The sequence below is a fragment of the Salvelinus fontinalis genome, chromosome 4 (assembly GCF_029448725.1).
Source record: "Salvelinus fontinalis isolate EN_2023a chromosome 4, ASM2944872v1, whole genome shotgun sequence".
NCBI classification, from domain to species: Eukaryota; Metazoa; Chordata; class Actinopteri; order Salmoniformes; family Salmonidae; genus Salvelinus; species Salvelinus fontinalis.
This window is the reverse complement of record NC_074668.1, coordinates 20,321,919-20,346,262: the sequence shown is the minus strand read 5'-3', so window position 1 is coordinate 20,346,262 and position 24,344 is coordinate 20,321,919. Positions and strand designations below refer to the sequence as shown.

The 24,344-nt window shown below is 43.6% G+C and overlaps 1 protein-coding gene across 1 annotated transcript in view; it reads right to left on the bottom strand.

Moving 5' to 3' along the window:
• Positions 1 to 822: 822 nt before the first annotated feature.
• The window catches only part of LOC129853292 (spermatid perinuclear RNA-binding protein-like), a 42,168-nt gene continuing 18,646 nt past the window's right edge, over positions 823 to 24,344 (bottom strand). Inside the window, exons 8-18 of the mRNA XM_055919174.1 lie at positions 21,434 to 21,545; positions 21,170 to 21,267; positions 15,210 to 15,315; positions 15,026 to 15,109; positions 10,717 to 10,925; positions 9,075 to 9,239; positions 7,135 to 7,269; positions 6,821 to 6,961; positions 6,584 to 6,710; positions 5,806 to 5,856; positions 823 to 4,937 (exon numbers count right to left, since the gene is read on the bottom strand). Coding sequence (XP_055775149.1) covers positions 4,849 to 4,937; positions 5,806 to 5,856; positions 6,584 to 6,710; positions 6,821 to 6,961; positions 7,135 to 7,269; positions 9,075 to 9,239; positions 10,717 to 10,925; positions 15,026 to 15,109; positions 15,210 to 15,315; positions 21,170 to 21,267; positions 21,434 to 21,545 — 1,317 coding nt within the window. The 3' untranslated portion in view covers positions 823 to 4,848. The remainder of the gene's footprint in view (positions 4,938 to 5,805; positions 5,857 to 6,583; positions 6,711 to 6,820; positions 6,962 to 7,134; positions 7,270 to 9,074; positions 9,240 to 10,716; positions 10,926 to 15,025; positions 15,110 to 15,209; positions 15,316 to 21,169; positions 21,268 to 21,433; positions 21,546 to 24,344) is intronic.

The following is a 24,344-nucleotide window of genomic DNA, read 5'->3' as shown; positions in this document are numbered from 1 at the left end:
AGGGTGTCTGTAGTGACACCTCTAGCACTGAGATGCAGTGCCTTAGAACGCTGCGTCACTCGGGAGCCCAATTAAAAAAGGTGCCACCAACCTCCTGTGATATATACATATATAGTTCTGGTCTGACTACTTCGTGACCACTGATCTCAAAAGGACTATACAGCACTGTAAAGTAAGGGAAATCCTATAAAATTTTACCCAACTGGTGAGCCAAAATGCACTTTCATCTATCAGTGGTCACAGACCAAAAGGAGATTAATATACATTTATATTTTTTATTGGGACAGAGTCAGTGGAAAGATAGGATGACAGACCGCAGCAAAGCTACCACCACTAACGCAAGTGCCAGCGTTGCATAATTGTACGCCACCTCCTGCTTGGCTCACACTGCTAAAAATACCATCGTCTCTGCAGATCCATCCGATATGATCATGTGTGTCTAGGATCAAATGACTTAACCATTCCTCTGTGTCAAGCAGTCGCTAGCCTGCCCAGTGTGTGCCGATGCAACTAGAGCTTATTTTGAGTCCCATTCGGAGCCAACGTCAGGACAAGCTGCTAAGTGGGTAAGGCTGAAAGTAAGGGGCTCTAGTGGCTACCATGGAGAGCTTGACTCCAGGTGACAAGGCCTATAAAACAGACTAGCGCACATGTCCTATACTCTCTTTAAAAGGTTTGTTTAATGCTAAATTAAATTTGTACTGTACATAGATACTCCCCACTGCATGCTCATACAAAACAGAATCCTGTGGTAAGCAGTAACAGCTCAAGAGGAAACGGATGGATGAATGGGTCCAAGAGCAGTAAATCACTAATAACAGGTATAGTCAGCCCTTTATTCTAGGATTGAGACAACACTCATAAGACTGTAGAAATAGTTGAGTGCAAAGAGACAGTACATTCACAAAAAGATAAGACAAGAGAATGTCCAGAAAACGACAGATAATTGAACTGGAGGGTATAACAGAAAGCTGCCATTGAAGGAGCGCTCAGGTTTCAGAAAGTTGTGTTGTGTTTTTACAAAGAAATCCTTCTCACAGAGAAATACATATTATTTTAAACAAAAATCAATCACAAGTCCATCTAAATATTGTTCTGAGAAAATAATGGATAGAACACGTAATACCATAAGCACACTACATAGATGTGTGCACAAACTTGAGGACATTCAATACCAGCAGCATTTGATCAAGTACAGGCAATGCCATTAAACAACCACAAACAGGATCTAAGACTTTCTGAAGATAGATACATCAATTACAGAGAAAACTTGAAAAGTACATGCATGTCTTGCCCACTGTTACAGGATTAGGTGCGTGTTAGAGAGAAAGATGGAGACAGAAATTGAGAGTTTTACTTCCTGGTTGTAGATATCATTCAAGATGTGCTGGCCTGAGTAGAGTTATGCTATTAACTGCTACTAGGACATTTTTTAAAGCGTAGACTAATACTAGTCTACGCTCTCCTAACACTTAAAATGTGAAAATTGTTTTTACAGAACTTACAAATTAAACTCGTAACAACATACATACACACACAAAGTACCAGTCAAAAGTTTGGACACACCTACTCATTCATGGGTTTCTATATTTGTACCCTTTCCTACATTGTACAATAATAGTGAAGACCTCAAAACTATGAAAGAACACATATGGCATCATGTTACCAAAGCGTTAAATCAAAATATATTTGAGATTTGAGATTCTTCAAAGTAACCACCCTTTGCCTTGATGATAGAATGCCAAGAGTGTGCAAAGCTATCAACCAGCTTCATGAGGTAGTCACCTGGAATGCATTTCAATTAATAGGTGTGCCTTGTTAAAAGTTAATTTGCTTCCTTCTTAATGCATTTGAGCCAACCAGTTCTGTTGTGACAAGGGTGGTATACCGAAGATAGTATATACTTGGTATTTTACCAAATAGGGCTGTGGCAAGAGCAGCTCAAATAAGCAAAGAGAAACGACAGTCCATCATTACTTTAAGACATGAAGGTCAGTCAATCCGGAAAATGTCAAGAACTTTGAACGTTTCTTCAAGTACAGTCGCAAAAAACCATCAAGCGCTATGATGAAAATGGCTCTCATGAGGCCCGCCACAGGAAAGAAAGACCCAGAGTTACCTCTGCTGCAGAGGATAAGTTCATTAGTTACCAGCCTCAGAAATTGCAGCCCAAGTAAATGCTTCACAGAGTTCAAGTAACAGACACATCTCAACAATCAACTGTTTAGGGGAACTGCGTAAACCAGGTCTTCATGGTCAAATTGCTGCAAAGAAACCACTACTAAAAGGACACCAATAAGAATAAGAGACTTGCTTGGGCCAAGAAACACGAGAAATGGACATTAGACCAGTGGAAATCTGTCCTTTGGTCTGATGAGTCCAAATTTGAGATTTTTGGTTCCAACCGCCGTGTCTTTGTGAGAAGCAGAGTAGGTGAACGGATGACCTCTGTATGTGTGGTTCCCACCATGAAGCATGGAGGTGTCGTGAGGGTGCTTTGCTGGTGACACTGTCAGTGAAAATTTTTGAATTCAAGGCACGCTACCATAGCATTCTGCAGCAATACGCCAGTGGTTTGCGCTCAGTGGGACTATCATTTGTTTTTCAATAGGACAATGACCCAACACACCTCCAGGCTGTGTAAGGGCCATTTGACCAAGGAGAGACCTGGCCTCCACAATCACCCGACTTCAACCCAATTGGTATGGGATGAGATGGACCGCAGAGGGAAGGAAAAGAAGCCAACAAGTGTTCAGCATGTGGAAACTCCTTCAAGACTGTTGGAGAAGCATTCCAGGTGAAGCTGGTTGAGAGATTGCCAAGAGTGTCCAAAGCTGTCAAGGCATAGGGGGGCTATTTTGAATAATCTCAAATATATTTTAATTTGTTTAACCCTTTTTTGGTTACTACATGATTCCATGTGTGTTATTTCATAGTTTTGAAGTTGTCACTATTATTTTACAATGTAGAAAATGGTAAAAAAAAGAATAATTAAAACTTGAATGAGTAACTGCGTCCAAAATTGACTGGTACTGTGTGTGTGTGTGTGTGTGTGTGTGTGTGATGTATATATAAAACTCAGCAAAAAAACGTTCCTTTTTCAGGACCCCATCTTTCAAAGATATTTGGATTTTTTCGAATTAACTTCACAGATCTTCATTGTAAAGGGTTTAAACACCGTTTCCCATGCTTGTTCAATGAACCATAAACAATTAATGAACATACAAATGTGGAACGGTCGTTAAGACACTAACAGCTTACAGACGGTAGGCAATTAAGGTCACAGTTATGAAAACTTAGGACACTAAAAAGAGGCCTTTCTACTGACTGAAAAACACCAAAAGAAAGATGCCCAGGGTCCCTGCTCATCTGCATGAATGTGCCTTAGGCATGCTGCAAGGAGGCATGAGGACTGCAGATGTGGCCAGGGCAATAAATTGCAACATCCGTACTGTGAGAAGCCAAAGACAGCATTACAGCAAGACAGGATGGACAGCTGATCGTCCTCAAAGTGGCAGACCACGTGTAACAACACCTGCATAGGATCGGTACATCCGAACATCACACCTGCGCGACAGTTACAGGATGGCAACAACTGCCAGAGTTACACCAGGAACGCACAATCCCTCCATCAGTGCTCAATAGGCTGAACTGAGGGCTTGTAGACCTATTGTAAGGCAGGTCCTCACCAGACATCACCGGCAACAACGTCACCTATGGGCACAGACCCACCATCGCTGGACCAGACAGGACTGGCAAAAAGTGCTCTTTACTGACGAGTCGCGGTTTTGTCTCACCAGCGGTGACAGTCGGATTCGCGTTTATCGTTGAAGGAATGAGCGTTATACCGAGTTATACCTGTCCTCTGGAGTGGGATCGATTTGGAGGTGGAGGGTCCATCATGGTCTGGGGGGGGGGGGGGGGTGTCACCGCATCATCGGACTGAGCTTGTCGTCATTGCAGGCAATCTCAACGCTGTGCGTTACAGGAAAGACATCCTCCTCCCTCATGTGGTACCCTTCCTGCAAGCTCGTCCTGACCCTCCAGCATGACAATGCAACCAGCCATACTGCTCGTTCTGTGCGTGATTTCCTGCAAGACAGGAATGTCAGTGTTCTGCCATGGCCAGTGAAGAGCCCGGATCTCAATACCATTGAGCACGTCTGGGACCTGTTGGATCGGAGGGTGAGGGCTAGGGCCATTCCCCCCAGAAATATCCAGGAACTTGCAGGAGCCTTGGTGGAAGAGTGGGGTAACATCTTACAGCAAGAACTGGCAAATCTGGTGCAGTCCATGAGGAGGAGATGCACTGCAGTACTTAATGCAGCTGGTGGCAACACCAGATACTGACTTACTTTTGATTTTGACCCCCTCCCCTGCTTTGTTCAGGGACACATTATTCCATTTCGGTTAGTCACATGTCTGTGGAACTTGTTCAGTTTACGTCTCAGTTGTTGAATCTTGTTATGTTCATACAAATATTTACACGTTAAGTTGACAGTGAGAGGCTGTTTCCTTTTTTGCTGAGTATATATCACACAAATATTGCAGTGTTATGCAACGACAATTCCCAAACAGCACATTTCCACTATGTCAAGTAGATATAAAAGATAGTCAAGTATTGCAACACACAGGAAAGTTCCAACCCTGACAATGTTGTGCTTCTTCTCCTTCTTGGATTGATGTCTGCTTCAGAAAGATGGGTCCCGATTCTCCACCCTTGTGTGCACTTGCACAATACGTGAAAAGGGTGGAGAATTTGGACAGCCTTAGTAAGGTAGATAAAACCTGGTCAGACAGGAAACGGGAAGTTTCAAAAAGTCAAGTCACCCCCCACTGGCTGCGAGATCAAAAGAAATCCTGAGGACCCAGGTGAATTATAATAGGAGTGGCAATTGTCTGTGGCTGGTAAAAGGCACCGTCAATGTACAATCCACCTACAGAGAGGGAGAAAGAAGGGGAGGGAGCAGAGAGACTGTAGTTACGACCGTGGCCTGTAGGAATCAGTGTTACACACTAGGCATGACGCCATTTTTGGTCATGATTTGCTGTGTTGGATTAGGTGAAGAATGAGAGGATTGTGGTGGATATAAAAAAAAAATGTGGTGACATTGGTCTAGCTGTGAATTTCAGAATGCTAGGCAAGTCAAGAAGTACTGGTACTCAACTGATAAATAATATTCATTTATTTTTTTCAATTGTATATCTCAAAATACGTCTCAAGCAACTCAAGTAACCAATTAAATGTATAGATTAGGAACAAAAGACGTATTAATAACAAAAATGTATGGACAATCAATATCCATTGAACAAGAAAGATTTTACAGTGCATTCAAGCACGTATTTTTGTACCATTAAAAATATAACATCATACAAAACAAACTATACAAAGTATAAAATAAAAACAATCATATCATATTTTTTAAAGTCTCTGTCTAAGTTGTACACATGGGGGTGAACAGCCGTCCTAAATCGGAGAGTCGTGGTGAGAGATGGAAGACAGGGGACAATTGTAGAACAGGGAACATTACAGCGGGCATTCGAGCAAAAACCTACAAAGAAAATTTAAAAAAACGTAGTCTATTCATTCAAATTAAACTTAGAACATAGTCTAACCCTGTGTAAGAGTCAAGTGGACTGTACCACTCAAGAGATCAAAAATGTAAAAGTGCAGATAAAATGCTGATCTCACATTTGACTGTTCTATGTCTGACCACCCTCAATAAGAAATCAGGAAATGGAAAGGTGAGGTGGAACAACAAGCACATGCATGACACGGTCTAGTAGCTGCTGGCCCCTGCTTACCATAGGCAGGGAAGGCAGCGGCAGGACCATAGCCATATGGAGCTCCATAGCCTGAAAACAGAGGTCAAGGAACTTGGGTTACAGGAGCAGTACTTCTACACCGAGTATACCACACATTAGGAACAACTTCCTAATATTGAGTTGCCCCCCCTCCCTTTTGTCCTCAGACCAGCCTCAGTTTGTCAGGGAATGGACTCTACAAGGCGTCAAAAGCGCCTTTGGGTGGTGGACCATTCTTGATACACACAGGAAACTGTTCAGCAAGAAAAACCCAGCAGCGTTGCAGTTCTTGATACAAACCAGTGTGCCTGGCACCTACTACCATACCCCATTCAAAGGCACTTAAATCTTTTCTCTTGCCCATTCACCATCAAATGGCACACATACACACAATCCATGTCTCAAGGCTTAAAAATCCTTCTTTAAACTGTCTCCACTTCATCTACACTGTTTGAAGTGGATTTAACAAGTGACATAAATAAGGGATCATAGCTTTCAACTGGATTCACCTGGCCAGTCTATGTCATGGAAAGAGCAGGTGTTCTTAATGCTGTATATACTCAGTGTATAGCAACAACCTAACAGACACCAGGATTGTTGTCAATCCAATTTAAATTCCAGTCAATTCAGAAAATTCACCAAATTCAAAATGGTCCCAATTTTAAAGCATTGAAGAGAAATGGAATTTCAGTGTTGTTCCTAAATTGACTGGAATTTAAATGAATTTGACCCCAAACCTGACGAACCACGCACTTACACACCAAGCCCCGGGTCTTACCTGGTGGGAGGTACCCATGGGTAGGAGGAGCGCTGATGTAAGGTGCTCTGTGCATCACTGGCCTGGTTCTAGGCCTGCTGTGGGCATGGACTGGGATAGACACGGTTGACGACACAGTTCTCTTCACCTGCAAACACTCACATTCGTTATGGCGTCACCTTTCCATACTTTCGGACGTATGCTGCACGACTAATATGAATTCTATGGATGTGCTGACAGTGATGTTTGTCCACCCACCAGTGTCCTGGGCACCCTCTTCTTGTTGCGGGGGTCTTTTGAGTCAGAGAAGAGTCTCTTCAGAGCAGAGAGAGCAGCACTAGCCTTCGCTGCTTTCTTATTGGGCCCAGAGCCTCTGAACTTCTGTTTATCAACTTCCACCTACAGTACACACCACACACTGTCAATCATTCAGAACTACACTAGGGCCATTTCACTGCCCAGTGAAATAGCAAAGCTCTAGATTAATTTAAAAACAATAGATAAGTCAGATGAAAATAATGTAAAGTGAAAGGTCAAGCAGGTGCAAGGCTGTGGTGTGTGTGGATAAAGACCTCTATGATGAAGCGTTTGTCGTAGCTGCCGCCAGTCTCTGATAGGAGTTCATACTTCAGGCCTCTGCGTTTCTCGTTCAGCTCCATCACTGGGTTCTTGCCACCTGCCGTGAGGAGAGGGCCTGGGATGCGGGACTAGGGATGATAATTTGGGGGAAATCACTACCTCCGTATAGTTGAATTGAGCACGGTTAGGGATGAGTCCAGTCGGTGAACCACACAAAACATTAAATCAGGGATGTACACCAATCTAACATCATTCTCACTTCTAAGCAAACACAATGAAAGTCAGACAATCTGGACCTGAATACTGAGCTTTCAAATTCTGTTATGACAGAACAGGTTGTCATGTTAGTGTGACGGTTATGCGGTTACCTTGTGCGGTTACCTTGTGCGGTTAGTGTGACGGTTATGCGGTTACCTCGTGCGGTTACCTCGTGCGGTTACCTCGTGCGGTTACCTCGTGCGGTTACCTCGTGCGGTTACCTCGTGCGGTTACCTCGTGCGGTTACCTCGTGCGGTTACCTCGTGCGGTTACCTCGTGCGGTTACCTCGTGCGGTTACCTCGTGCGGTTACCTCGTGCGGTTACCTCGTGCGGTTACCTCGTGCGGTTACCTCGTGCGGTTACCTCGTGCGGTTAGTGTGACGGTTATGCGGTTACCTCGTGCGGTTAGTGTGACGGTTGTGTGGTTACCTCGAGCGGTTATAGTGTGACATAGGGGTGGGCGAGATGGGCAAAATATATCATGGTATTTTTCAATTTTTTGACGGTATTTTATGTTTTGATTAATAAAAGTAATACATTTGCTTTATGAGAAGTGCGTGACCCTTGGGTGGCAACACATATATTCTAAATTATTTTAATGGATCTTTCTCCATTCTGATTGTTTTATACTATTCAATTCAACCTAAAATAATTTCCTGCATTTCCATCAATTTCTGCATTTCCTGCACTCATTTGAGATCATTTTCACACTGCACACAATACGGGCAAAAATACTAGGCCTTATTTTTAACCAAATGTTGAAATTGCGACTTACATCAAAACACTTGGGTGAACTTTTGGAATCATGGAAATAGAATGTTTATTATAATTCTATAGTTAGAACATAAATAATAGTGGGCACTTTGAATACAGTGTTGTTTGACATGACAACGAATGAAAATGCAATGGATGAGTTATTGTGACAGGGTAGGAACCAAAGTAATGTTCCGTGTTTCCTAGGGGACTCTATAATCTTTGGCTACATTAAATCTTTATTCATATAGCCAACATATTCATGCTTTGCCTATTCCTCTTTGATTTAGAAGATACTGTTGCACAAACAACATGCTGATTTAGGCCTCCACCAGTACTGGTATCAGGCTGTATTAGCTAGCTACGTTTGCTCTGACTCAGTACTTTTATTAGCTAGTTAGCTAGCTACGTTTGCTCTGACTCAGTACTTTTATTAGCTAGTTAGCTAGCAACACGGTTTAGCTTAACTTAATAAGAAAATACAAACTAGCTGTTCGCAGATGTAAGAAACACAAACGAATATTGTATTTATAGAACGCTTGTGGATTTATATTAAGATCAAATTGGAAACATTGTTGCATGTGCTGCATTGACCATGCAGACTGAACAAGTGTCTCGTGGTCAAGCAACAACAAATGCGCTCCTTGAGTGACAGGGGGAGGGACTAGGTCTGTGTGGAGAGAGAGAGAGAGCGGAGCGGGATGACTCAAGTAGCGGAGTAAACTATAAAAATGGACGTTACACGCGGCGTATCACATTTAACAAACCAAACATTCAAATAACGTTATAGAAGATAAAGTAAAAACCCAAACCGGTCCGTGCATCAATACCGGTATATAGTAAAATACGGTATACCGCCCAGCCCTAGTGTGAAGGTTGTGAGGTTACCTCGTGTTGTCAGTGTGAAGGTTGTGTGGTTACCTCGCATGTGTCTGTGGAGGTGACAGAGTTGCTTCTGGAGCTGGTGGACATTCTGTCGTTTCTCTCACTCCTGTGGTTGCGTCCCTCGCCGTCAGATCTCTCATCAGCGCTCAGGGAGTCCAGGTCCACTTCGAAGCCAGCTGGGTAACCAAGAGCCTGTAGGACCTGGAGACCATGAGCAAGAGGAACAAAGGGGTGGTCATATAATATGTACTGTAAGATCTAGAGGAGCAGCACTTACTTGGACACGGTGTGCTATCATGATAGAGAGCACCCAAACGTTTTGTCATATCTGCCATGAGTCCATGTAATTCTGTCCGTGTCACAGTGCTACAGTACATGTACAGATGATTCTACGTCTTTGTTCAAAATCCACTTCTGTCCTCTGCCTGTCCTAACTGTTAATCTTCATCATCTCGTAACATGTTGCCCATTCACAGGAGGCTGCTGAGGGGAACAGCTCATAATAATGGCCGGAACGGAGCAAATGGAATGGCATCTTATTCCATTCCACTGATTCCGCTCCAGCCATTACCACAAGCCCGTTCTCCCAAATTAAAAACCTCTTGGCGCACCGATCCCTTTAGCGGGATCATTTGTGTCAACAGGTGAATTGCAGAGCGCCAAATTCAAATAAAATACTAAAAATATTTAATTTTCATGAAATCACAAGTGCAATATACCAAAACACAGCTTAGCTTGTTGTTAATCCACCTGGCATGTCAGATTTCAAAAAAGCTTTACGGTGAAAGCAAACCATGCGATTATGTGAGGACAGCTCTCAGCAGACAAAACATTACAAATAGCTAGCAGCAAAGTAAATTGGTCACGAAAGTCAGAAAAGCAATAAAATAAATCGCTTACCTTTGATGATCTTCGTATGTTTACACTCACGAGACTACCAGTTACACAATAAATGTTAGTTTTGTTCCATAAAGATTCTCTTTATATTCAAAAACCTCCATTTGGTTGGCACGTTTTGCTTAGTAATCCACAGGCTCGTGCAGGTCACGACGGGCAGACGAAAATTCCAAGAAGTATCAGTAAAGTTCGTAGAAACATGTCAAACGTTTTTTATCATTAATCCTCAGGTTGTTTTTACAATAAATAATCGATAATATTTCAACCGGACGGTAAACTTTTCAATAGAAGAGAGAAAGAAAAGGCCTCGCTCCAGTGGCGCGCATGAACAAATCTAAGGACAGCTGGCTATCCACTGACGCGATGTGATCATTCTCGCTCATTTTTCAGAATAAAAGCCTGAAACTATGTCTAAAGACTGTTCACACCCTGTGGAAACCATAGGGAAAGGAATCTGGTTGATATCCCTTTAAAAATGAAGGATAGGCTTGCAATGGAACAGAGTAGTTTCAGAAAAACAGCACTTCCTGGTTGGATTTTCGTCTGCAATATCAGTTCCGTTATACTCAGACAATATTTTGACAGTTTTGGAAACTTTAGAGTGTTTTCTATCCTAATCTGCCAATTATATGCATATTCTATCTTCTGGGCCTGAGAAATAGGCAGTTTACTTTGGGAACGTTTTTTATCCAAACATCAAAATACTGCCCCCTAGCTTCGGACGAACCTCAAGATACTCCATTTGCTAATCCTGTGACATTTACAGAAATAGGTTTGTTACCTTAAGTGCTACTTTGAGTTTGGCAGTCTTCTTAGAAGAGCCAGAGGCCTCATGGACAGTGCCCTGTACGTCCACAGACATGGTAAAAACTGGAGTGTGGACCGGGCCAGACTGGGACAACAGCTTATACTGCAGCCCCGGGTGGACCTGGTTCAGTCTCATCAGGGCGTTCATGGGGTGGTTGGGGTCCATCATCTCACTGTCCAGAACTAGGAGGAGGAAACATGGAGACCATACAGGCCTTCAATAACATCAATCAAAAGTACACAGTTGAAGTCGGAAGTTTATACACTTTAGCCAAATACATTTAAACTCAATTCTTCACAATTCCTGACATTTAATCCTAGTAAAAATTGTCTTAGGTCAGTTAAGATCACCACTTTATTTTAACAATGTGAAATGTCAGAATAATAGTAGAGTGATTTAATTCAGCTTTTATTTATTTCATCACATTCCCAGTGGGTCAGAAGTTTACATACACTCAGTTAGTACTTGGTAGCATTGCCTTTAAATTGTTTAACTTGGGTCAAACATTTCGAGTAGCCTTCCACAAGCTTCCCACAATAAATTGGGTGCATTCCTCCCGACGACAGAGCTGGTGTAATTGAGTCAGGTTTGTAGGCCTCCTTGCTCGCACACACTTTCAGTTCTGCCCACAAATTTTCTATAGGATTGAGGTCAGGGCTTTGTGATGATGTCCACTCCAAAACTTTGAATTTGTTGTCCTTAAAACATCTTGACCCTAGGGGTCAGATTATTATATTTATATATTTTTTTAAATAACGTTCCCAAGGTAAACGGACTATTTCTCAGGTCCAGGTCATAGAATATGCATATAATACAGATTAGGATAGAAAACACTCCAAAGTTTCCAAAACTGTCAAAATATTGTCTGTGAGTATAACAAAACTGATTCTGCAGGCGAAAACCTGAAGTGATTTAAAAAAAAAAAAAAAAAATGTTTTAACTGTGTTTCCTGGCCCGTCTTTCTTCCATTTAAAGGGATATCAACCAGATTCCTTTTCCAATGGCTTCCTCAGGCTGCGACCAGGCTTTAGACACAGTTTCAGGCTTTTATTTTGAAAAATGAGCGAGATTTCTCAAAAGTAGTCAGGTGTCCTCTGATTAGTTCCTGCGCGCGAGAGGGTAGCTCTACATTTTCTTTTTCTCTCTTATTGCATAGGTTACGGTCCGGTTGAAATATTATCGATTATGTTTGTTAAAAACAACCTGAGAATTGATTATAAAAAACATTTGACATGTTTCTACGACCATTACGGATACTTTTTGGAATTATCGTTGAACGGAACGAGGCTTTGGTTTTCTGAACATAACGCGCAACCCAAATGGCGTTTTTTTGTCATAAAAGTAATATTTATCGAGCAAAAATAACATTTGTTGTGTAACTGGGAGTCTCGTGAGTGCAAACATCCGAAGATTATCAAAGGTAAGCGATTCATTTTATTGCTTTTCTGACTTTCGTGACCAAGCTAATATGAGGCTAACTGTTCTAGCATTGATTGCTACACTCACAAAAGCTTAGATTTCTTTCGCTGCAAATCATATTTTCAAAATCTGACACGATAGGTGGATTAACAACAAGCTAAGCTGTGTTTTGGTATATTTCACTTGTGATTGCATGATTATAAATATTTTACGCCCTGCAATTCAGTGGTTGTTTAGGAAAATGATCCCGTAAAAGGGATCCGTAGCGCAGAGAAGTTAAGCCATTTTGCCAAAACTTTGGAAGTATGCTTGGGGTCAATGTCTATTTGGAAGACCCATTTACGACCAAGCTTTAACTTCCCGACTGATGTCTTGAGATGTTGCTTCAATATATCCACATCATTTCCCTCCCTCATGATGCCATCTATTTTGTGAAGAGCACCAGTCCCTCCTGCAGCAAAGCACCCCCACAACATGATGTTGGGATGGTGTTCTTCGGCTTGCAAGCATCCCCCTTTTTCCTCCAAACATAACGATGGTCATTATGGCCAAACAGTTCAATTTTTGTTTCATCAGACCAGAGGACATTTCTCAAAAAAGTACAATCTTTGTCCCCATGTGCAGTTGCAAACTTGTAGTCTGGCTTTTTTATGGCGGTTTTGGAGCAGTGGCTTCTTGCTGAGCGGCCTTTCAGGTTGTGTCGATATAGGACTCGTTTTACTGTGGATATATATACTTTTGTACCCGTTTCCTCCAGAATCTTCACAATGTCCTTTGCTGTTGTTCTGGGATTGATTTGCACTTTTCGCACCAAAGTACGTTCATCTCTAGGAGTTAGAATGCATCTCCTTCCTGAGCAGTATGACGGCTGCGTGGTCCCATGGTGTTTATACTTGCGTACAATTGTTTGGACAGATGAGCGTGGTACCTTCAGGCATTTGGAAATTGCTCCCAAGGACGAACCAGACTTGTGGAGGTCTACAACTTTGTTTCTGAGGTCTTGGCTGATTTCTTTTCATTTTCCCATGATGTCAAGCAAAGAGGCACTGAGTTTGAAGTTAGGCTTTGAAATACATCCACAGGTACACCTCCAATTGACTCAAATTATGTCAATTAGCCTATCAAATTCCTATCTGGAATTTTCCAAGGTGTTTAAAGGCACAGTCAATTTAGTGTATGTAAACTTCTGACCCACTGGAATTGTGATAGTGAATTAATTCACTAAGTGAAATAATCTGTCTGTAAACAATTGTTGGAAAATTTACTTGTGTCATGCACATAGTAGATGTCCTAACCGACTTGCCAAAACTATAGTTTGTTCACAAGAAATTTGTGGAGTGATTGTCCTGTAATGTAGGTAATGTAGGTAGGGTGTCCTGTAAGTAGGGTGTCCTGTAAAACAAAACAAAATTCATTCGGAAAATATTCAGACCCCTTGAATTCCCCCCCAATTTTGTTAAGTTACAGCCTTATTTTCCCCTCGTCAATCTACACACAATACCCCATAATGACAAAGCAAAAACAGGTTTACATTTAAAAAATATATATATACAGTGAGGAGAACAAGTATTTGATACACTGCCGATTTTGCAGGTTTTCCTACTTACAAAGCATGTAGAGGTCTGTAATTTTTTATCATAAGTATACTTCAACTGTGAGAGACGGAATCTAAAACAAAAATCCAGAAAATCACATTGTATGATTTTTAAGTAATTAATTTCCATTTTATTGCATGGGATTGATTTGCACTTTTTACACCAAAGTATGTTCATCTCTAGGAGACAGAACACATCTCCTTCCTGCCTCTTCAAAGGTTTTCCCATCTCCACAGAGGAACCCTGGAGCTCTGTCAGTGACCATCGGTCACCTCCCTGACCAAGGCTCTTCTCCCCCGATTGCTCAGTTTGGCCGGTGGCCAGCTCTAGGAAGAGTCTTGGTGGTTCCAAACTTCTTCCATTTAATAATGGAGGCCACTGTGTTCTTGGGTACCTTCAATGCCGCAGAATTGTTTTGGTACCCTTACCCAGATCTGTGCCTTGAAACAATCCTGTCTTGGTACTCTACAGGCAATTCCTTCGACCTCATGGCTTGGTTTTTGCTCTGACATGTACTGTCAACTGTGGGACCTTATAGACAGGTTGTGTGCCTTCCAAATCATGTCCAATCAATTGAATTTACATTTACCACAGGTGGACTCCAAGTTGTAGAAACATCTCAAGGATGATCAATGGAAACAGGACGTACCCGAGCTCAATTTCAAGTCTCATAGCAAAGGGTCTGAATACTTAAGGTATTTCTGTTAAAAAATAATAAATGTGCAAAAATGTCTAAAAAACAGTTTTCACTTTGTCATCATGGGGTATTGTGTGTAGATTGATGAGGAAACAAATATTTGTATACATTTTAGAATAAGACTAATGTAACAAAATTTGGAAAAAGTCAAGGGGTGTGAATACTTTGAGTGCACTATAAGTAGGGTTTTCTATAATGTAGGTAGGGTTTCCTGAGAGAGGTAGATAGATAATTATGTGTGAGACTGCCTGGAGGGGGAGATTAATCCCCAATGCATTTCAACTCCCTGCTTTGAACTGTGGGAGATTAAAGCCCTGTGGGATTTAATTACATCCGTACTGGCCGTGAGGGGTGAGTGAGAGATGGTATGAATACCCCACTCAAAATGCTGTTTTTGAGTAACGACATTCTGGAATGTACCAGCATTCTATTCTAGAGTTCCTGTATGGTCAACGGGCATAAGCTGATCTTTAGAAAGACTATGCATCTACATTACTTCAAGTTGTTCTCCAGGCTGAGTAGAGAGGAAAAGGATTCAGAGATGTTGAGTCAGAGCAACAGTGAATCTGACCTCTCATCAGGTTGCGTTTCATCTTCTTGAAGAGTTGTCTGTCGTTAGTGTGTTCATCTTCATGCTGCCTTTTCCGGCAGGTTCCTGTGGAACAAAGTATGGATTCACCTTCAGGAGAACAGAGACCACCTGAGATCTCGGAGTTTACACACTAGCACATACACTCAAGTTTGAACACACACACCTTTTTTGCCTGACCCTGAGAGTCTGTGTGATGGTTTGGTTGGAGGGAGAGGATTCATATTCAGAACCTTATAAAGTTGTCCGAAGGCCAGGAGACGTAGGGCATGCTGAAACACACAACAGAAACACAGTATGAAACCACACAGAATGAGGGCACAAAACTAGTCAAACACACCAACAACTCCTCTAGGAAAGAGTGATGCTAGAAATATCTACTAGGATGTAATCAACTGATTAATTAAATGTAAATATCAATCAATAGTGTGTATTTAACCCATAAGAGTCTAAGCACCGTCTAAGCCGGGGGGGTACTACTAAGCTATATGGAATTGTTTTAAGCAGGTGATACCAAGGATCATTTTGCTATTTGATTTAGAATTTAAAGATCCCTTGAAGAAGAAAAAAAGAAAGAAAAAAAGAATTAGATGAACATTTTAATTTGACCTTACTGCCATTAGCCCATACAAAAGCATTGATTAACAGTTTCACTACATGGAAAAACAGATCTTAAGGAAGGTTGTTCTGAAGTGTCTATCCTGAGAGATAAGATCAGGATTCTCTCTTATTATTATGTGTATTTAACCCCTTTTTAAAAAAAATGTATTTATACAGGTTTTTTTCTCATTGAGATAACATCTCTTTTCCAAGAGAGACCTGGTCCAATAGCAGCAGAGGGAACAACGTTTCAGACAAAACAACTTACATACACTAAACACAACATTAAACAAAACTATAAACAGACATACAGTACAACAAAAACATTTTACATTAAAAACAAACGTCTTGACTAAAAACAGCTGGCCTAAAAACAATTACACTCTTCTATGATATACATCGATCAAGTGTTTAAACTCCACCAACGAAACTAGATAATCCCATTTTAAAATGTTCAGGAGAGAATTCCAGGACCACGGAGCTAAGTAACTAAATCTAACTTCTACAATGGCCTGTTCTAATTTTTGGTAATGTTAGAAGCAAATCAGAATGGGACCGTAATTGATATTTATTTACTGACCTGACTAAAAAAAAGAACTGAGATCTAATGGCATTTTACCCAATATTGCCTTATAAATCAGTGTATACCAGTGTTCAAGCCTACACTGAGGCCTGCATATATATAGATATAAATAAATAATCACTAAAATCTAAAACCGACAGTAATGTACATCGTACCAGCTCCTTCCTGGCCTCAAAAGAAAAACAAGCCTTATGCCGGTAATAAAATCCTATTTTCAGCTTGAGCTTCCTTATCAAGTTCTCTACATGCACAGTGAAGCTCAGCTTATCATCAACCCACACACCCCAACATTTGTACACTTTAACTTGCTCTATAGTATGTCCAGCCAATGTAGCAATGACATGTTTTGTAACATGCCTGGCAATTGAAAATACCATGCATTTTGATTTACCCGAATTTAGAATCAGCTTTAAATCATACAGATCTTGTTATATGATGTTAAATGCTCTTTGGGCATTTTCAAAAGCTAAATATAAACTACTACCACTTGAATAAAGAACAGTATCATCTGCATAAAAATGAACATCCACGGTTTCAAAAAGATCCCCAATGTTGTTGATATACAAAATGAACAACAGTGGGCCCAAAATAGAACCTTGCGGAACACATCAGCACCCCTCTATGGACTCAGATTTACAACCACCCGCCATTACACATTCTGTAGGATTTGATAGGTAATTTATAAACCAATCTAGAGCATGACCAGCAATTCCACAACATTTCAATCTTTGCACTAACACAGCATGGTCCACGGTGTCAAAAGCCTTCGACAAATCAATAAAAACAGACACACAATGTAACTTCTTATCAAGAGCACAGTGGATGTAATTTAAAACCTTCAATGTTGCTGAAACAGTGCTGTGGCCAGACCTAAAACCTGATTGCATTCCATTTAAGATGTTTTCTTGGAAGCTGCCTACTAACTAAGGACTCCAGTACCTTTGACAGTACAGACAATTTTGATATGGGTCGATAGTTGTCAAGTAGTGAAGGATCTCCACCTTTCAGGAGAGGCAGTACAAAAGCAGATTTCCGGAGAGGCAGTACAAAAGCAGATTTCCATAACTTGGGGATTTCCTTAACATCAAGTGTGAGGTTAAAAATACATGTTAAGGGGGGAGCAATGATCTCTGCGGCTAGGTGTAGGAGGCGGGGTCTAGTTCATCAGGGCCAGTGGATTCTTTAAAATCAATTTCTTTCAGGCCTTTACACACTTCTGAAACAGAGGAGGATGAAAAGGAGAACTTGGTGAAGGAGTACACAGGGATGTCAGGTAAATTCATTGGGGGCTCAATTATACCTTTGACCTTTTCAAATAAACTGCCTGCATCTAAAAAAATGCTGATTCAAAGCTTTCAGAATGGAGGTTCTCTCAGTTAAAATCTGTGTATCGACCAACAATTGTTTGGGAAGCTGTGTATTCCTTTTGCACTCCAAACCCTTCACTACTTGCCAAAATTTGGATAGATTATTTACATTTTGTGAAGTAGATTTCAGGTAGTGGTCTGCTTTCAATTTGTCGTCACTAAACAGTCTCCATATACAGTAGAAGTCGGAAGTTAACTTGCACAAAAATCGTTTTTCAACCACTCCACAAATTTCTTGTTAACAAAACTATAGTTTTGGCAAGTCGGTTAGGACATCTACTTTGTGCATGACAAGTCATTTTTCCAACAATGTTTACAGACAGATTATTTCATTGTATCACAATTCCAGTGGGTCAGAAGTTTACATACACTAAGTTGACTGTGCCTTTAAACCGCTTGGAAAATTCCATAAAAAGATGTCATAGCTTTAGAAGCTTCTGATAGGCTAATTGATGTCAATTGGAGGAGTACCTGTGGATGTATTTCAAGGCCTACCTTCAAACTCAGTGCCTCGTTGCTTGACAAGATGGGAAATTCAAACGAAAAATCAGCCAAGACCTCAGAAAAAAATGTGAGATTTCCACAAGTCTGGTTCATCCTTGGGAGCAATTTCCAAACACCTGAAGGTACCACATTAATCTGTACAAACAATAGTATGCAAGTATAAACACCATGGGACCACGCCGCCGTCATACTGCTTAGGAAGGAGACGCATTCTAACTCCTACAAAAGTATCTATATCCACAGTAAAACGAGTCCTATATCGACACAACCTGAAAGGCCGCTCAGCAAGGAAGAAGCCACTGCTCCAAAACCGCCATAAAAAAGCCAGACTACGGTTTGCAACTGCACATGGGGACAAAGATTGTACTTTTTGGAGAAATGTCCTCTGGTCTGATGAAACAAAAATAGAACTGTTTGGCCATAATGACCATCGTTATGTTTGGAGGAAAAAGGGGGAGGCTTGCAAGCCGAAGAACACCATCCCAACCGTGAAGCACAGGGTGGGAACATCATGTTGTGGGGGTGCTTTTCTGCAGGAGGGACTGGTGCACTTCAGAAAATAGATGGCATCATTAGGATAGAAAATGTGGATATATTGAAGCAACATCTCAAGACATCAGTCAGGAAGTTAAAGCTTGGTCGCAAATGGATCTTCCAAATGGACATTGACCCCAAGCATCCTTCCAAAGATGTGGCAAAATGGTTTAAGGACAACAAAGTCAAGGTATTGGAGTGGCCATCACAAATCCCTGACCTCAATCCAATAGAAAATCTGTGGGCAGGACTGAAAAAGCGTGTGCGAGTAAGGAGGACTACAAACCTGACTCAGTTACTCCAGCTCTGTCAGGAGGAATGGGCCAAAATTCACCCAACTTATTGTGGCAAGCTTGTGGAAGGCTACCTGAAACATTTGCCCCAAGTTAAACCACTTAAAAGGCATTTCAAACAAATACTAATTGAGTGTATGTAAACTTCTGACCCACTCGGAATGTGATCAAATAAATAAAAGCTGAAATAAATCACTCTACTATTATTCTGACATTTCACATTCTTAAAATAAAGTGGTGACCCTAACTGACCTAGGACAGGGAATTTTTTACAAGGATTAAAATGTCAAGAATTGTGAAAACCTGAGTTTAAATGTATTTGGCTAAGTTGTATGTAAACTTCCGACTTCAACTGCATACACAGTACTTCCATAAATGTTGAACTGGTACCAGGGACCTTCAGACGAGTCGTGAGGCCTGTGGGTGTCTCACCTTTACACAGAGGGGGGGATTTTTAAGGTCAATGTCCTTAAGTGATTTTTGTGCATTGGAGAGAATTTTTACATTGGGAGCAGATTCACACTCACAAAAACCTTACCTACTGCATAGTGCAAGGACAAACAGATATCCTCCTGCCTGGAGCGAGAAATGGAGAGATCCTCACCTTCCTCTAACCTCCCTATACCATCACATTGCATTCTGCTCAGGGCCAGGGGCAGTCTAGAAGTGTTTCATGTAGTAAGCAGCACTAAGCACTGCTGGTGTGCTGGGAGTGCTTTCCCACGCTCATTAGTGGGCTCAGAGTCAGTCTCCTCAGCTCCAAGGGGCTGTAGAGGTGTCTGAAGTGCTGCAGCAGCACTGATCTAACTATAGACCTGGACTGGGCCTCTGGAGTGGCCGTAGCCCACTTTAAATAAACCTCATCATCCAATCAACGCTAGGGGGAAGGTAACAATGAGGAGAGCAGTGTCATTTCTTTCCTGATGTACAGTTGAAGTCAGAAGTTAACATACACATTAGCCAAATACATTTAAACTCAATTCTTCACAATTCCTGACATTTAATCCAAGTAAAAATTCCCTGTCTTGGGTTAGTTAGGATCACCACTTTATTTTAAGAATGTTAAATGTCAGAATAATAGTAGAGAGAATGATTTATTTCAGCTTTTATTTCTTTCATAACATTCCCAGTGGGTCAGAAGTTTACATACACTCAATTAGTATTTGGTAGCATTGCCTTTAAATTGTTTCACTTGGGTCAAACAAGTTGGGTAGCCTTCCACAAGCTACCCACAAAAAATTGGGTGAATTTTGGCCCATTCCTCCTGACAGAGCTGGTGTAACTGAGTCAGGTTTGTAGGCCTCCTTGCTCACGCACACTTTTTCAGTCCTGCCCACAAAGTTTCTATAGGTATGAAGTCAGGGCTTTGTGATGGCCACTCCAATACCTTGACTTTGTTGTCCTTAAGCCATTTTGCCACAACTTTGAAAGTATGCTTGAGGTCATTGTCCATTTGGAAGACCCATTTGCGACCAAGCTTTAACTTCCTGACTGATGTCTTGAGATGTTGCTTCAATATATCCACATCATTTTCCTTTCCTCATGATGCCATCTATTTTGTGAAGTGCACCAGTCCCTCCTGCAGAAAAGCACCCTCAGAACATGATGCTGCCACCCCCGTGCTTCATGATTGGGATGGTGTTTTTTGACTTGAAATCCCCCCCCTTTTTCCTCCAAACATAACGATGGTCATTATGGCCAAACAGTTCTATTTTTGTTTCATCAGACCAGAGGACATTTCTCCAAAAAGTACAATCTTTGTCCCCATGTGCAGTTGCAAACCTTAGTCTGGCATTTTTATGGCGGTTTTGGAGCAGTGGCTTCTTCCTTGCTGAGCGGCCTTTCAGGTTGTGTTGAGATAGGACTCGTTTTTACTGTGGATATAGATACTTTGTACCTGTTTCCTCCAGCATCTTCACAAGGTCCTTTGCTGTTGTTCTGGGATTGATTTGCACTTTTAGCAACAAAGTACATTCATCTCTAGGAGACAGAACACGTCTCCTTCCTGAGCGGTATGACGGCGGTGTGGTCCCATGATGTTTATACTTGCGTACTATTGTTTGTATAGATGAACGTGGTACCTTCAGGCAGTTGACGAGGTAGGATGCTAATGAGGCTAACAAGAAATTTGTGGTGGTTGAAAATTGAGTTAATGACTCCAACCTAAGTGTATGTAAACTTCCGACTTCAACTGTATACAAGTCTGACTTTACAGTATTGTAGATGTATTGTTAATGTGTCTCACCTGTGCGTTGTGAGTGATAGCCTCAGCCTGTTGGCTAGTGATCACTGACAAGGTGTCTGTTGGCTCTCTCTCACAGGGGTCGTGAACTCCCGGCCCATCTGGAATAGCAGTCAAAATCAACATTCAAAAAGCTTCTTACATTGTATGGGCTTACTGGGCTAGTGAACAGGCAAGTAATATTTTTATTTAACCGGAAAGTCCCAGTCAAATGCAGACCTCTTTCCCAGGGAGCCCTGGATATAAAACCTAGTCCCCGTGGCTAACCTGGGAGGAGGATCCCTGAGGCGATGCACTCCATGACCCTGCGCAGGGCCTCTCCGGGCCCCAGGGGCCGGTTGCAGGTGGCAATGGCCTTCTCACAGATCAGCTCCATGGGCTGTGGGGGGGAGAAGAGAGCGAACAGATCAGCTCCATGGGCTGTGGGGGGGGGAGAGAGAGCGAACAGATCAACTCCATGGGCTGTGGGGGGGAGAGAGAGCGAACAGATCAGCTCCATGGGCTGTGGGGGGGAGAGAGAGCGAACAGATCAGCTCCATGGGCTGTGGGGGGGAGAGCGAGCGAGAGAACAGATCAGCTCCATGGGCTGTGGGGGGGGAGAGCGAGCGAGAGAACAGATCAGCTCCATGGGCTGTGGGGGGGAGAGCGAGCGAGAGAACAGATCAGCTCCATGGGCTGTGGGGGGGAGAGGGAGCGAGAGAACAGATCAGCTCCATGGGCTGTGGGGGGAGAGAGAGAAAAGATCAGCTCCATGGGCTGTGGAGAGAGAGAGAGAACAGATCAGCTCCATGGGCTGTGGGGGGAGAGAGAGAGAACAGATCAGCTCCATGAGCTGTGGGGGGAGAGAGAGAGAGAACAGATCAGCTCCATGGGCTGTGGGGGGGGAGAGGGAGAGAGAGAGAACAGATCAGCTCCATGGGCTGTGGGGGGAGAGAGAGAACAGATCAGCTCCATGGGCTGTGGAGAGAGAGAGAGAACAGATCAGCTCCATGGGCTGTGGGGGGAGAGAGAGAGAACAGATCAGCTCCATGAGCTGTGGGGGGAGAGAGAGAGAGAACAGATCAGCTCCATGGGCTGTGGGGGGAGAGAGGGAGAGAGAGAGAACAGATCAGCTCCATGGGCTGTGGGGGGAGAGAGAGAGAACAGATCAGCTCCATGGGCTGTGGAGAGAGAGAGAGAACAGATCAGGTCCATGGGCTGTGGGGGGAGAGAGAGAGAGAACAGATCAGGTCCATGGGCTGTGGGGGGAGAGAGAGAGAGAACAGATCAGCTCCATGGGCTGTGGGGAGAGAGAGAGAGAGAGAGAGAGAGAACAGATCAGCTCCATGGGCTGTGGGGGGAGAGAGAGAGAGAGAACAGATCAGCTCCATGGGCTGTGGGGGGAGAGAGAGAGAGAACAGATCAGCTCCATGGGCTGTGGGGGGAGAGAGGGAGAGAGAGAGAACAGATCAGCTCCATGGGCTGTGGGGGGAGAGAGAGAGAACAGATCAGCTCCATGGGCTGTGGAGAGAGAGAGAGAACAGATCAGGTCCATGGGCTGTGGGGGGAGAGAGAGAGAGAACAGATCAGGTCCATGGGCTGTGGGGGGAGAGAGAGAGAGAACAGATCAGCTCCATGGGCTGTGGGGGGAGAGAGGGAGAGAGAGAGAACAGATCAGCTCCATGGGCTGTGGGGGGAGAGAGAGAGAACAGATCAGCTCCATGGGCTGTGGAGAGAGAGAGAGAACAGATCAGGTCCATGGGCTGTGGGGGGAGAGAGAGAGAGAACAGATCAGGTCCATGGGCTGTGGGGGGAGAGAGAGAGAGAACAGATCAGCTCCATGGGCTGTGGGGAGAGAGAGAGAGAGAGAGAGAGAGAACAGATCAGCTCCATGGGCTGTGGGGGGAGAGAGAGAGAGAGAACAGATCAGCTCCATGGGCTGTGGGGGGAGAGCGAGCGAGAACAGATCAGCTCCATGGGCTGTGGGGGGGAGAGCGAGCGAGAGAACAGATCAGCTCCATGGGCTGTGGGGGGGAGAGCGAGCGAGAGAACAGATCAGCTCCATGGGCTGTGGGGGGGAGAGCGAGCGAGAGAACAGATCAGCTCCATGGGCTGTGGGGGGGGAGAGCGAGCGAGAGAACAGATCAGCTCCATGGGCTGTGGGGGGGAGAGCGAGCGAGAGAACAGATCAGCTCCATGGGCTGTGGGGGGGAGAGCGAGCGAGAGAACAGATCAGCTCCATGGGCTGTGGGGGGGAAGAGCGAGCGAGAGAACAGATCAGCTCCATGGGCTGTGGGGGGGAAGAGCGAGCGAGAGAACAGATCAGCTCCATGGGCTGTGGGGGGGAAGAGCGAGCGAGAAAACAGATCAGCTCCATGGGCTGTGGGGGGAGAGAGAGAGAACAGATCAGCTCCATGGGCTGTGGGGGGAGAGAGAGAGAACAGATCAGCTCCATGGGCTGTGGGGGGAGAGAGAGAGAGAACAGATCAGCTCCATGGGCTGTGGGGGGAGAGAGAGAGAGAACAGATCAGCTCCATGGGCTGTGGGGGGAGAGAGAGAGAGAACAGATCAGCTCCATGGGCTGTGGGGGGAGAGAGAGAGAGAACAGATCAGCTCCATGGGCTGTGGGGGGAGAGAGAGAGAGAACAGATCAGCTCCATGGGCTGTGGGGGGAGAGAGAGAGAGAACAGATCAGCTCCATGGGCTGTGGGGGGAGAGAGAGAGAGAACAGATCAGCTCCATGGGCTGTGGGGGGAGAGAGAGAGAGAACAGATCAGCTCCATGGGCTGTGGGGGGAGAGAGAGAGAGAACAGATCAGCTCCATGGGCTGTGGGGGGAGAGAGAGAGAGAACAGATCAGCTCCATGGGCTGTGGGGGGAGAGAGAGAGAGAACAGATCAGCTCCATGGGCTGTGGGGGGAGAGAGAGAGAGAACAGATCAGCTCCATGGGCTGTGGGGGGGGAAAGAGAGAGAGAGAACAGATCAGCTCCATGGGGCTGTGGGGGGAGAGAGAGAGAGAACAGATCAGCTCCATGGGGGCTGTGGGGGGAGAGAGAGAGAGAACAGATCAGCTCCATGGGGGCTGTGGGGGGAGAGAGAGAGAGAACAGATCAGCTCCATGGGCTGTGGGGGGAGAGAGAGAGAGAACAGATCAGCTCCATGGCCTGTGGGGGGAGAGAAAGAGAGAACAGATCAGCTC